At 30.6% G+C, this 13664-nt stretch overlaps 2 protein-coding genes across 3 annotated transcripts; one reads left to right on the top strand and one right to left on the bottom strand.

Annotated features, from left to right (window-relative positions):
- Positions 1-1798: 1798 nt before the first annotated feature.
- On the top strand, positions 1799-2251 carry LOC140860440 (EPIDERMAL PATTERNING FACTOR-like protein 4). Its single transcript, XM_073263453.1, has 2 exons — positions 1799-1907; positions 2022-2251. The coding sequence occupies exons 1-2, from the start codon at positions 1799-1801 to the stop codon at positions 2249-2251; spliced, it is 339 nt and encodes a 112-aa protein (XP_073119554.1).
- Positions 2252-6805: 4554 nt separating this feature from the next.
- Positions 6806-11037, bottom strand: LOC140864341 (VAN3-binding protein-like). 2 transcript variants are annotated; one of them, XM_073268474.1, is made up of 7 exons: positions 10665-11037; positions 9800-9925; positions 8088-8508; positions 7780-8004; positions 7595-7644; positions 7373-7430; positions 6806-7184 (listed from the first exon to the last, which is right to left on the bottom strand). In XM_073268474.1, exons 1-7 carry the CDS (start codon positions 10968-10970, stop codon positions 6970-6972), a joined length of 1401 nt encoding a protein of 466 aa, XP_073124575.1. In that variant the 5' UTR covers positions 10971-11037; the 3' UTR covers positions 6806-6969. The 2 variants fall into 2 exon arrangements, with proteins under 2 accessions (XP_073124575.1, XP_073124576.1); XM_073268475.1 differs by having other exon boundaries at positions 9800-9922.
- Positions 11038-13664: the final 2627 nt, after the last annotated feature.

The following is a 13664-nucleotide window of genomic DNA, read 5'->3' as shown; positions in this document are numbered from 1 at the left end:
TATTTTAATTTTTTAAAATTAAATTGTATTTTTATCTATATTTTAAAATTTTTAGATCAAATATTTTATAATTTATAATATCATCTTATTTTTTGAATATTCAATATTTTCTCTATCTATAATTTTAAATTAAATAATATATTATTTTTATTTTTTAATTTTATGATATCTTTACTATTTTTTAATATATCTTTTGGGCGTGAAAATTTGTTTTATTTCTATTTATGTGACTTTTTTGTTTATATATATATATGTATATATATAGATAGATAGATACAAAACAACCACATTATTAAAAAAATGAAATTTTGTTTGATCACTATAAATAGTACTTTAATTTTTTTTAAATTAAATCAGATTTTTATATATTTTTGAAATTTTTAAATCAAATATTTTATCAATCATAATATTATTTTTTTAATCTTCAATATTATCTCTATCTATACTTTAAAATTTAACCATATTTTATTTTCAAATTTAATGATTAATGATAATGTTTTTACTATTTTTATAAATTACTTTTGGACGAAAAATTATTTTTAGCAGACTTTTCTGCTTTTATATAGATATAGATATAGGTTAATAATATTATTTTTTAATCTTTTTTGTGTATATACATAATTGCTAGTCAAAACACCAGCTATTAGAAAAAATTTCAATTTTGTTGAATCAAGAAAAATAATATTTAATTTTTTTAAAAAAAAATCAGTCGTATTTATTTTAAAATTTTTGGATAACATATTTTATCACTTATAATATATAATATTTGTTTTATTTTAAATATTATCTTACCTAGTTTAAATTCAACAATATCTTTATTTTTATCTATGCAATATTTTTACTATTTTTAGAAAAAATTTTAGGCGGGAAAATGTTTTTTTTTCTTTTTTTAGCATACTTGCTTGTTTTTATATATATATAGATATAGATATAGATTTTTATATAATCAAAACGTATCTCTATTTTGATGTGTATTAGTTTGGAGTTTAATTGTTCGATATCATCCTTTGGACAGAATCCGAATTATAGATCCAATAGTTCATTTTTTTTTCTCCAATGAGTTATTGGATAATTAATTCAAATCTTTTTATATATGCATGCACACAATCATGTATATATACGCCTTCCAACACTAAAATATAATCTTCAATTCGGCCCTCGATGTAATTATATTCAAATAGGATAAATACCTTAATTCAATTTACGACGACAGAAGTTAATGAAAGTGAGAACACGTTCGAGTGCATCATGCAAATATGGTCCCCTTGTTTTCAATCAAGCTACCAATTAAGACACCAAAGTTTTCAACTTGGATTACGTACGCATTGAAAATATAACAAGACAACAAAAAATGAATCCCAAAATTTTGACCAAAAAATACGCTCTCACCATCTTGCAAAACACATGGAATCAACCTAATAATAACATATTATATTCTCATGCCTAAGATATATATATTTCTTCTTCTTTGAAATGAATATATTAAGTTGAAAAGCAAAGTTTTGTAAAAATAATATTATATATATAAGGATTTGTCTGTTTGACTTGGACTCATCCACACGTACGCTTGCACGCAACAATAACAGCAAATAACATTAACAGCCCATAAATCACAATCAATTTCCTCTTTCTCCAACTTTCCTCTTTTCTTGAGCTTTTGCAATCAAACACACTTTCCTACAAAACTACATTTCCACTTTCCAAATCCACTTAAAATATTTATAATCAAACCCCACAAAGTATTTGCATATTTCATTTCCCTCTGGGACACCACAGTAGTAGTAAAGCTAGCAATATAATGGCCGTATCGCACGGCCGCCGCCGATCATCGCCGCTGTCTCTGGCCGCCGTCACATTTCTTCTTCTTGCCTCCGGCTCGGTTCTTGGCTCCGAATCATTCAAATTCAGTAAGTGCGCACTCAAAATCACTGAGTACGTCTTTGCAATATATATACTAATGCCATTTCTTGAGTGTTAATTTTGACGTCCGAATGTGTGTGTGTGTGTGTGTGTATGTATAGGTGTTGGAGGAAGGAAGTGTTTGAGAGAGGATACGGTGGAGCAAGTTGCGTACTCGCGGCGGCGACTCGGCGGCCCCGGATCATCTCCGCCGACTTGCAGATCCAAGTGCGGGAGGTGTGCGCCATGTACACCGGTTCGCGTCTCGATTCACCCCGGTTTGAGTGTGCCATTGGAGTACTATCCGGAGGCTTGGAGATGCAAGTGTAGAAACAAAATCTTCATGCCTTAGACAAATAAAATATATATAAATATGTAATTTTGGTGAATCAAAAAAATGTTTCGAGCCTGTTAACTATTTTTCAAAATCACTCAGTTTCATTCACTTGGAAGTTTTTGTTCCATAATGTATAGTAGATTTCGAGCAGAAACTGTTAAATTCTTCAGATGACTTTTTACAAGTTTGTTTGTTTTTTTTTTTTAAATGAACTGTCTTGTTAAGAATTTTGCATAAATTTTAGTTCCTGCTTTTTTTTTGTTTCTTGGTGGTTATCTGTTAATTAATTGATGTGGGAGACAGATAAAGAACTTTGGGAATGTAATAATTTGGTCATATCAAGGGCAACTCCTATCTTTCTGTCTTTGAAAGTGTGATCAATTAATTATTTCGATTTTATGTAAAACTTTTTTCGATGGTGGGCTTTAATGACTTTCATCAATGCATGTGATAGTGTGAGATTGCATGGAAGTAATCGTCGTATTTAATATTATTTAATGTTTCCTTAACTTATATATAGTAATAGACAAGGATGAGTTATGTTTTTATAATTTTCAATTCGTATTTTGATTTTGACGGTTGTATAAAGTGTCTTGTATATAATAATAAGATATTAAATTAAATATTTACCTAAACTCGTGATTGCACTATCGTATTTTTTTTTTTCTAATGTGGGAACTTGAGGCCGCTATTTTTAGGTGCGCTCTGGATAAATTGCCGAACTAACGCAATAGATCAAGCTGAACCAATGTAGCTCGATGGTCATATATGCGCGTCATGTGAAATAATATGTAGTTGATTTATCAGGTAATTTGTTACTCAGATAGTGTTTGAGAGAGTTTTTATAAGGAAACATTTTTCAATTTTTTAACAAAATTTTGAAATTTTTTAAAAATTTTTAATAAAAAAATTAAGAAGTGCTTCGTATAATCTTTCTCAAACACTACCTTACGGTATATTAAATGTTGTTACATGTCTTCCCTTGAAATTTTATCCATTTTCCAACAAGAATTACATGATAACGTTTTTGTTTTTGTGTATATGTTGTCGAAGCAGGCAACAGTAAAAAAAAGATGTCTCTATTCATGTCAAAATACTGTAGATCAGATGGTTTCAGCGGCAAACTATTTTATTTGGTTAGGTATATATATTTTGATAATGTACTAGAAGAAACAATATTAAAGTCAAACCAATTTTTGGGCGAAAAATAAACAACTCTTCTATGGAAAATATCCATCCCGGAGTTTTTTTTTTTTAAAAAAAAAGAAGTAGAAGAAGAAAAAAAATAAAAAATTGGACACATCTCAAGCGGCTCTGAATTAATTAATTTATTTTTAAAAAAATCTTCTGGTTTAACGTTTTTTAAAAGAAAATTTAACTTTTTAAAGCCAAGGAGTAACCGAGTAAGTACTGTTCATATTTCAAACAATCTCGATATATATTCTATCATTTAATTAAATCGATATTTTAAATCCCTTTCTCAAATATGAGATTTGCATATCTCTCCTTCGTATCAAGTCACTTCATGGTGAGTTTTGTCATTTGGATGAATGAATTAATCGGAATAAATAAATTAATTAAATCGTAACAATATAAAGTTTAAAAAAAACACAGACGCGATATTTGATTTGACATTGTGGTTGTCACTCAATTAATGTGTCCGTGTGAAATACAAAAAAGCTTCACTTTTTTATTTAATTTAATGTTTATTATATATAGCTAGTGCTACACCTACTAAAATATTGACCATGTTTTGGTTCGGGACAAAGCGTAATCACTCACTGCCCATAAATACATAATTATCCACGATTTCCTCTATATTATATACCGATAATTATTTAATTATTTAATAATTATAATCACCACATATTTCCGGATTTCCCATAAAATTATATTAATTAAAATTTTATTCCAGTCAAATATTGTAGAAAAAAAGCACATCTTAAATTCTAATTTTTAATGTAATATCTATCGTATTATACCTATATAGAAAAAGCGAAAATTGTCATTTTAGTCTTATATATTTGTCATTTTGCGATATTTTCTCTATATTTTCACATTTCAGTTTCAATCTTGCATGCCGATTTTTGGCAATTTTAGTCATTTTTTTTTCGAAAAATGTTTACGTGGCATAATACATGTCAACTCCACATTAGCACTGCATTTGTGTCACATCACCACCACATCGAAAAAATGACTAAATTAAATTGACAAAAAAAAAACAAAGATAGCGGATTAAAACTAAAATTTGAAAATATATAAGAGCGAAATCACGAAATGACAAACATACTGAACCAAAAAGCAATTTCCCCAAAAAAAAAAAAATTTCAGTTTACTGGTATACACATTTTGTGCATGACCACTGCTTATAGTTAAATATCAAACTAACTAAAAAATATAAAATTGGCAATAATTTTAGGACATTGTTTTATTTAGAAAGCTAATTTATGCAGTTTTAGCTATTATGATTAATCAAATAATCAATGATACCGAAAAGTTAAAGCAAATTAAAGTTTGTTGACTAAAACTAGATTTGAGAAGAGGATTCAAAGGATCTGCATTCATATAAGTGTTAGATCCAATACTTTAGCACGACGGCGTATCTGATTTTTCATGTTGTTTAATATATATTTCATTGTATAACACTAAATCAACTTTTATGGCAGTAGTTTAAAGTCTGTTTGCTTGGAGAAGTTAGGAGATAAAAGAATTTAATATATATATATTAAAAAAATCTTATAGTGTCCGGTTAAAAAAAAAGTTTATAAAAACACTTCAAAATATTTTTTAGAAGAAACAATTTATAGTTTTTGAGCTTTTACTTCTAATAATATGTAAAAAAAAAAAAACATCCAAGCTATAAAAACTCTTCTACTCATTTTAATAAAATGTATTGCGTTTTTTTTAAAAAAATTAAAAAATTTGTATCCTAACTTAATTTAACATATATATATATATATTTTAAATCATGAACTGGTAAATAGAATTAATCCCGGAAAAGTTGCTCGTGCGTGCCTTTCTTCCCAATTGACGACCTCTTTCTTATCATTACATTAATTTGGGCCTTTACCTTTCAATCGATTTATTGGGCTTTAATTCTTCTTAGCCCATATTATTCTACTAATGTTTTTCTGTTCTATTTTCTTGGGCTTTATATTTTTTGATCATCATTTGCAAGGTCCACGTACATGTAACCTAACACAATTTCAAATTGGAAAATTCATTATCGGTCGCAAATACTACCAAAGTAATATATTCTGCACCCTCACCATGTGTATTAGAAGCAGAACTCCATAAGTCGACATAATATCGTTGATATTATTCTTCCAATATTTTCTCATTTCATGTCTCGTTTAATTTCCTAACGATTAAAAGTAACCAATAAAAAATACATTATTAATAATAATCAAATGTAAGTATATGTGTTAATTTTTTTAAACAAATGTTAAATTTTTTCGTTTAAATGAATTTTCGGAACCATAATATAAAAATCTGACAATCTAGAGAAATTGAGTAGATTTCTTATAAGACGTCCATATATGAAAAAATAATCATTTTGAGATAAAAAAATTATGTTTTTATAAGTCATGTCGAATAAGAGATATATCTCATAAAATTGACCCGAGATAATCTCGTATGGGTTTTGACCAAGAAAATTTGGTTTGAACAATAGATATATAAGATTGATTAAAAAAAACCAAAAGAAAAACTGCGAAGCATTATGATTCCAATTTCCATGAACATTGAATGAACTTTTTAAAATTTATATTCTTAATTTATAAACAGAATAGATCACATCATCTCAAATTTTGACCAAATTATCGTGGATATCTGATTTATAATAGAAATTGAAGGGCTTTTCCACTACAATATGATTATTATTCTTTTAATAAATTTCCAAGTTGTTATTAATAATATTTTACACGGTGGAATAAACTATTCAGCACAAAACCCAAACAACTAATCACAAATCAAGACAAAATTTTTAGTCTACTAAATCCAAAACCTTAATCTAAGTCCCAAAAACATTTGAATGAACAAAAAAATCAAAGGCCCACGGGAATCAAGAGATCAATTCTTTCTTTTAGTACGATTCTTTATTTAATTTTTCAAAAGAAGGATTCTTTCCCCCTTTTTGACCAGTTAGACCCCAGTTCAAGATTTCCCTTTTCTGCCCCACAACATAGAGAAAATTAGACTTTGATCACATGGTTTTCTTGCTTTTCTTTCGCCTCACTTTACTTTCCCAACATTTCAAATTAAAACACAATTCCAAAAATAATAATAATAATTAAAAAAAATCAGTTTACATATCTTCTACTTTGGAATCTTGGATTGTTTTCGTGTCGAGTTAATAGTTGAGTATCTTCTACTTTGGAATCTTGGATTGTTTTCGTGTCGAGTTAATAGTTGAGTGATATCTTATGGTGAACACGATGAGTGAACATAACAAAACTCACATGAATAAATAGTTTGTCCTTAAATCGATATTTAAGTCTAATCACCATAAAAAGAAATTAATCATATCATAGTAATTGACAAAATGGAAAAAAAAAAAACCCCATTTAGATAAACAATTCCCATTTTTACATTAGAAACACAAGGAACCGAAAAAAGAAAAAAAAACACAAATACCACCCAAAATTCATAACATTTAGTGAGTCGAAGCCCTAAAGAAATAGGCATATTCTCCTATTTACTAAATCATTCAACAACTTCTCAACAACTGGACATCAAATCTTGTGTCTACTGTTCTTCTCTGCAGCGATTGAGAGTAATCTTGAAACACCTTGAGTCCAAATATCATACTCCCTTTGATTCCTGCACTCGAATTCGACGACTCCCCGTGCAACAGTCTTCAACGCGAAGTATCTACGATGCTCACCGCCTTCAAGCAAGTGGCGCCCAGCCCAAGCCGGAATATCCCTCAACACTTCCAACACTACATCTGATAGTTCAAAAGAGAAACAGCAGGATAAAGGATAAAGATGTCAACTTTTTTTTTTGTCTCTTTTTCCACTAAATTGCATACTACTTTCTCAAATCCCCAAATAGAAGGAAGCCCACCACCTCCAATTCTGCTCTCATCATGAGTGAAAAAGATAAAAGTTTAAAAAAAAAAATTTAAAAACTCACTCTTTTTCTTTTTGGTTATGGTCCCAGCAACATGTCTACTCTTCATCTTTAGCGTCACCTGCAAAATTTGAATGAAATTCTGATTGCAGATCACGAGATAAAGTGTAAAGCAGATTCATGTTTACAACTTTAACTTCTGTGCTTGAGATGTAAAGTGTACTCTACGCCTACGGTATAGTCTCGAGTAAACTGATTGTTCAATCATGAAGAAAAAAAGCCTACCTGTCCCATTCTGTTGATGTAAACAGACACAATTTTCCAATGAAGATCACCTGCAATGATCATCATAGGAAATGAACGGTCAAGAAAAATGAACGGACATTACCTCAATCAATAGGAATTTCATAAAACTGAAAGAAGGCAGCTTTCAGGTGATATTGAGATTTGATAAGAATTTTTGTATTTACCCTTTCGGGTTCTCTTCAGAAGTTCGCCGCCCCTCGCGAGCAATTCTCTACTGCAAATGCCAAGGAAATTTTCCTCGGCAACAAGTTCACCGCTAAAACTACCATTCAAACTTCCATTACTCCCATTATTTGTAGCTCCCATCCCTTTGTCCACTGGGATCACTGCTGCAATATTCCACACGTCCTTCAATGCCCTTGCCTTCAAGGTTGCAGCACCACGCAAAGCTAAAAAACAATATCAAACGAGCCTAAATTCTAAGTTACAAGATTCAGAATAATTTGACCATGAAAGACTAATATGGGAATACCCGTAGCTGCAGCTGCTGTCAAAGTCATGATATCACCTGCTGACCGAACATTGACGGCTGAACTCACTACTGATGCCAAGATTTCTCGCTCAGCCCCCATAACCTCGGCGGCTTCGACGCACTGTGCGGCCACCAATGTGGCAGCCGATGCAACAGCCATGTCGGTTTTCGCCATCTGTTCATCTTTTCCTGCTGCAGATGATGCAGCAGTGGCAGCTGCAATTGCAGCAATAGCAGCCGCTACCCCTGCCACTGAAATGGAAGCATGGAGCTGAGCGTTGTGAGCCCTCGCCTCCTCTTTCTTCTTCTCCCTTCGATCCTTCAACCACCTCCCCACAGTTTTCCCTCCACCACCAAGGCCAGTGCCATTGACAGCACCAGCCTTGTACTGGTTGCTCGTGATAGTGCTTAACTGAGAGTACTGCATGCACATTATCCATATCACCACAAATTATCAAAGAAATTGATCTCATATTCAAAAATCGTGATCCCACGTTATGACGTGGAATCCACACCAAATTTAAAAAAAAAAACGCCTAGACTTGTGGCAAGCTAAAGGATCCAATGCATGATTCAGTTTTCCAAGATTCTATTCTAGGTTCATTTAGTGTATATGCACAAAGGGGCGTAACGTGAGGTCGATGAACCGGCAAATGACTCACGAACGTGTCCAACCAGATCGAGCTGATCGCAATTGACCTTAACGTTTTCATCGTTGAGCTTGAGCTTCTATACTCAATCTTTTTAGTCAAACTCGAGCACGCGAAATTTCAAGGGCTTGACTCGAACTTGACTTGTTCACTCCCATTCATGTCGTATTAAATAATATTGTGAGTACATTACAAAATGTTTTTAGGGTGGTAGAATACACTACATTCAATAAACGAAAACATTAGAGCAACCCCACCAAAGCTGGACCAGTTCTCTTGCCTGACAGTATGGTCCATACTCTGAAATCAAATCGAACCACAAGCCGAAATAGTTGTTGCCCCCTCACAATAAATTCCACAATAAACCTTCATTTATTGCTAGATAAATCATATGTTGGAATTATTAAATTTTATGCCAACTCCTAACAATCAAAGAAAAAGGGCATCGATGTACCATAATTCTGCAATTATTCTGTACCTAATGGTTGCTGTGCGAAGATTCCGACATCATCATTTGGAGAACCATTTAAGAAGAATATACACGCTTTATTTTCTTATCATGATAATCAAATAGACAGTAAAAAATTAAGTTGGGTAACATGACACCTAAAAATATTTTCCAAATGAAGATTTTTTCCCCGAAATACCCTTTAATCTGCAGTTAATTCAACGATATTTTTACAATACACGAAACAAAAAATCCAAGGAGATCACAAATTACCAAACAGGCGACCCAAAATGGCAAAATCTTCTTCTGTCTTGGACTCTTGGTGAGTATATAATAAGGAAAATATTGGAACGAGTTGCTCTTTTCACATATTCGGAGTATGTTTTTTGATAAAAGAGAAAGCTGAAATATGCTGTCCCTTTGTCTCAGAAGCATCAGAAACTTGTGTTTTGTGACCATACCACAAAATAAACAATTTTGTTTTTCTTTTTAAGGAAAAGAATCTCAACTCCAACAGAAAACAGAGAGAAACTACAACGGGATGAGTAAATAAATGCAAACCATGACTTTATAATGAAGAAACAGATGAAAAAATATGAGAGAATTTTTAAGACCTTGGATTCATCAATTTCAGAGGGGGAGACAGGGGGACTGTCAGTTAGAGAGCCACAGCTCTGGCCTCCATTGAGAGGGCCACTGCTGTGGGATAGCCTTCCTGAAGTGCGCGGTGATACCTCCTGCTGCAGATATAGCACACGCATCATATTCCAACAAAAATAGTTCAGGCTCACATTCAAAAGAAAAACCCTTCAGGATCAAAATATATAAAAAAATTGGGATACCTCTGGGAAGAAATTTATCAGACAAGAAAAAAAGGAATCTTGAAATGTAAACTCAAACCAAAACACAGAAATCAAGGGCATTGTGTTGATCAAGTTTTCTCAAATAAATGCAATGCTGCAGCCTAATTAATAAAATTTTCTAAATAGCTTGAAGTTCCAAGAAACTCTGTTTCCCATAAAAACACCTTCCAACAAATCTTTCTTTGTATTAAACTTGTCATCTTACACAAAAAGGCTCCAAGAAAAATAACCCTACTCGAACACAAACAAAAGAACAGCAATAATCCAAAAGAGTTGAGAGTAACCAAAATTCTCAAAAATCATAGAAGAACCAACAAAAGGGACCGCAAACTTCCAACAATACCAGTTGTGAAAGTCATCTAGAAAAAACAATCGATTAATTAGATAAAAATTAGATTTAACATCCAGTCAACACCAGGTAGAATATGGACCAAAAAATTGAGTATTTTTGGAACAAGTTAAAAAACTCAAATATCTGAAACTCCATTTACCCAAAAATGGCATATATCATCAACATCAAGCAATTCATATAAAACCACAAATTTCTGCAAATAAAGACAGATTCCAGAAATCAGCCCACATGCACAAAAAGGCCAAAGCTTGCATCTTTACTTACAGAATGAGACATGATCCGCTCCATGACAAGCTGAGACGTCTCCGAAGAAGCAAAAGAAAAAGGGTTCCCAGAAACAGTGGCTGAAGCAGCCTCCAGCTCGGCGGAGACATCTTCTTGGATGGCTCCACCGCCACCTCTGACGACACCGTCTGGTGGGTTATTCTTAGGTAGAAGCTTGGGTGGTGGCGTGGCTAAAACTTTAGAGATTTCAAGAGCTGAAACGCTCCAAGAACGGGCCAGAAACTCCATTGGCTCAGTTGGAGTCTCCGGGGGCCTGAAAATTGGCTGAAGTCGAGGCTTCTCCATAAGAAGAAATGGTGGGAAATATGTTTAGTGGAGATGGCGAGAAAATATTGCAGGAGTTCAAAAGTAAGTTAATGGGAAACGTAAATAGGGTGGTCATGTTTTTATATAGAATTGTAAATGCTATGATGTTTTATTTATTTCAATTTAAAAAATATTGAGTAATGTCTTTGTGAGACTCTACCATAGATTATATGTATGAGATTTTCCTTTTCAAAAAAATAAAATAAAAAATGTATGAGATTTTATAAGAGAGTAAAATGTATTTTGGTATATGAACTATTGATAAAATGTCATATTGGTACACGAACTATTGAAAATGGCTTAATTGGTATATGATCCAAATAAAAGGTCAATTTTACCCTTAAATTAAATTAATATTATATTGATTAATTTTAAAATATCATATTTATTAAAAAATAATATATATATATATATATATATATATATATATATATAATGATAAACAATTGTCAAGTCAAATTATACAACAAATATTGTAATATATTGTTATGATAAAAATATAGATCATCAGAATCTGTTGATCTTGTATTTAAAAGATTGAAACAAACATATTCACCATTTTAGTTTTTCAATATTTGATACAAAAAATTTCAACATTAAAGACTAGATCATTAAAAAACAAATCTCAAAGAAAAAATTTCACTCATTGTCTCGTAATTATAATAACCCAAATTTTTTCCACTTGATTTAATAATTTATAAATTTATACTTTTACTCGCACTTGAATTAAATATTAATAAATAAATATTTATTTAATTATATTTTATCGTTATTAAATATATTTTAGTCCTACATGCATATGATTTATTTATTGACTTTGTGGTTTTATTAATATATAATTTATATAAATTTTTTTAAATGGATAATTATTTACATTGATAGAAAAAATATCATTTCATTATATATTATTTATATTTTAAAAATATAAATAATTATTAATAAATATTTTTTCATTAATAAATTATTTAAATTTTAAAATATAAATAATTTATTAATGAGTATTTTTAGTCCTACATACATATGATTTATTTATTGAGTTTGTGGTTTTATTAATATATATATATATATATTAATTTTTAATAAATATGATATTTTAAAACTAATTAATATAATATTAATTCATATTAAGGGTAAAATTGACCTTTTATTTAGATCATGTACCAATTAAGCCATTTTCAATAGTTCGTGTACCAATATAACATTTTACCAATAGTTCGTGTATCTAAATACATTTTACTCTTTTATAATATATGTCGACTATCTCACAAAATTTACCAATAAAATCGTTAAAAATTATTGTAAAAAGTATAGTATGTTCTTGTAATCAAATTACGGTGTACTCCTTTACTTTATGAAAAATGAAAATAAAAATTCATAATTAAATAACTAAAAAAATCACTCAGACAATGAAATTACATAAAAATTATTTATTACGTGTAAAAATTTATTTAATTTGATGCATGTGTAGCGGATTAGTTTGAGAGTGATTTAAAACGTGTTCGCATTTTATTTTGCAGGGACTGGACTTGTTCACGTACGGGTCAATTCGCAAAATTCTATAAATTAACGTTTTCGCTGCCCATCCGAGGAATTTGTTGGTGATATCTAGAGACTTAAAATCGAATGAATTGTAATGTATTAAATTATAGGATATTTAAATATGACATTACACTCTCTCTCCCAAAAAAAAAAATGACATTACACAATACTTAAAAGTGTGCTTTGTCTACTTCCTAAACGTTAAAAAATATATATATATATATAAAAAAACCTTAAGAAATCAATTCAATCCATGCTCTGTTTTTGAGTATTTGACAAAATTTTATCCCAACGAGGATCCGTCATTTCTTTCAAAATAATTTTATCTACTATATTTTCAACCGTACAAGTTTTATGGATGCATGCATCCATTTGTATGAATTGGTTTGAACTTTCGGATCAAAATACTAAAATATTTTCTCATGCTTAGTGATTCAAGGTTCAAATCTGATCGTGAGATGTTTAGTTATGTTAGGTTTTATTATATCAAAAAACTAAATATTTATGATGTTGTATTCAAGATGTTACATCTACGAAAATCAATTTTAACATTGGTTTGGAAAGATATTTCCTCAACACCAGCTCGCTACTAATTGATGGTTTGATATCTGTATCGTGATGTATATACGACACATATCATATTCATTATTTTTCTTGTGATTGTTCATCTAGAGAGAGTATAGTATATATGGACACACTTAAAACCCGTGAATCAACCACCCCAAAATCTAGGCTAGAGATTAATTATCAAGTATAGGGACCATGTGGTGTCCATTGAAGGCCTTAACAGATGAACCATCAATGTTAATTGCACGACCAATCAATTCACTCGCTAACTTGTGTTCGAATATACTCGTCCATCGCTTAAATAAGCAACATCCAACACACACATACACACTGGGATGAAGTCAAGGATGTGTCGGTGGTTGTACTCGTCCCCGCTCAATTTTATCCGAAATCTAGTATGTTACCTTTCAAATTTACAATAACAATCTTTAGCTATATTATTTATCCACGCCGCTCTTTTCTTTTTATTTCAACTCAAGATACAAATTAGAGAAAAGTGATATGAACATAATACAATAATAACTATTATATACTTAATTAACATGTCAATTGCTGTAATTAATCGTA

Source organism: Henckelia pumila, chromosome 4, assembly GCF_033568475.1.
Source record: "Henckelia pumila isolate YLH828 chromosome 4, ASM3356847v2, whole genome shotgun sequence".
NCBI lineage: Eukaryota > Viridiplantae > Streptophyta > Magnoliopsida > Lamiales > Gesneriaceae > Henckelia > Henckelia pumila.
This window is presented reverse-complemented; position numbering and strand designations above follow the sequence as displayed.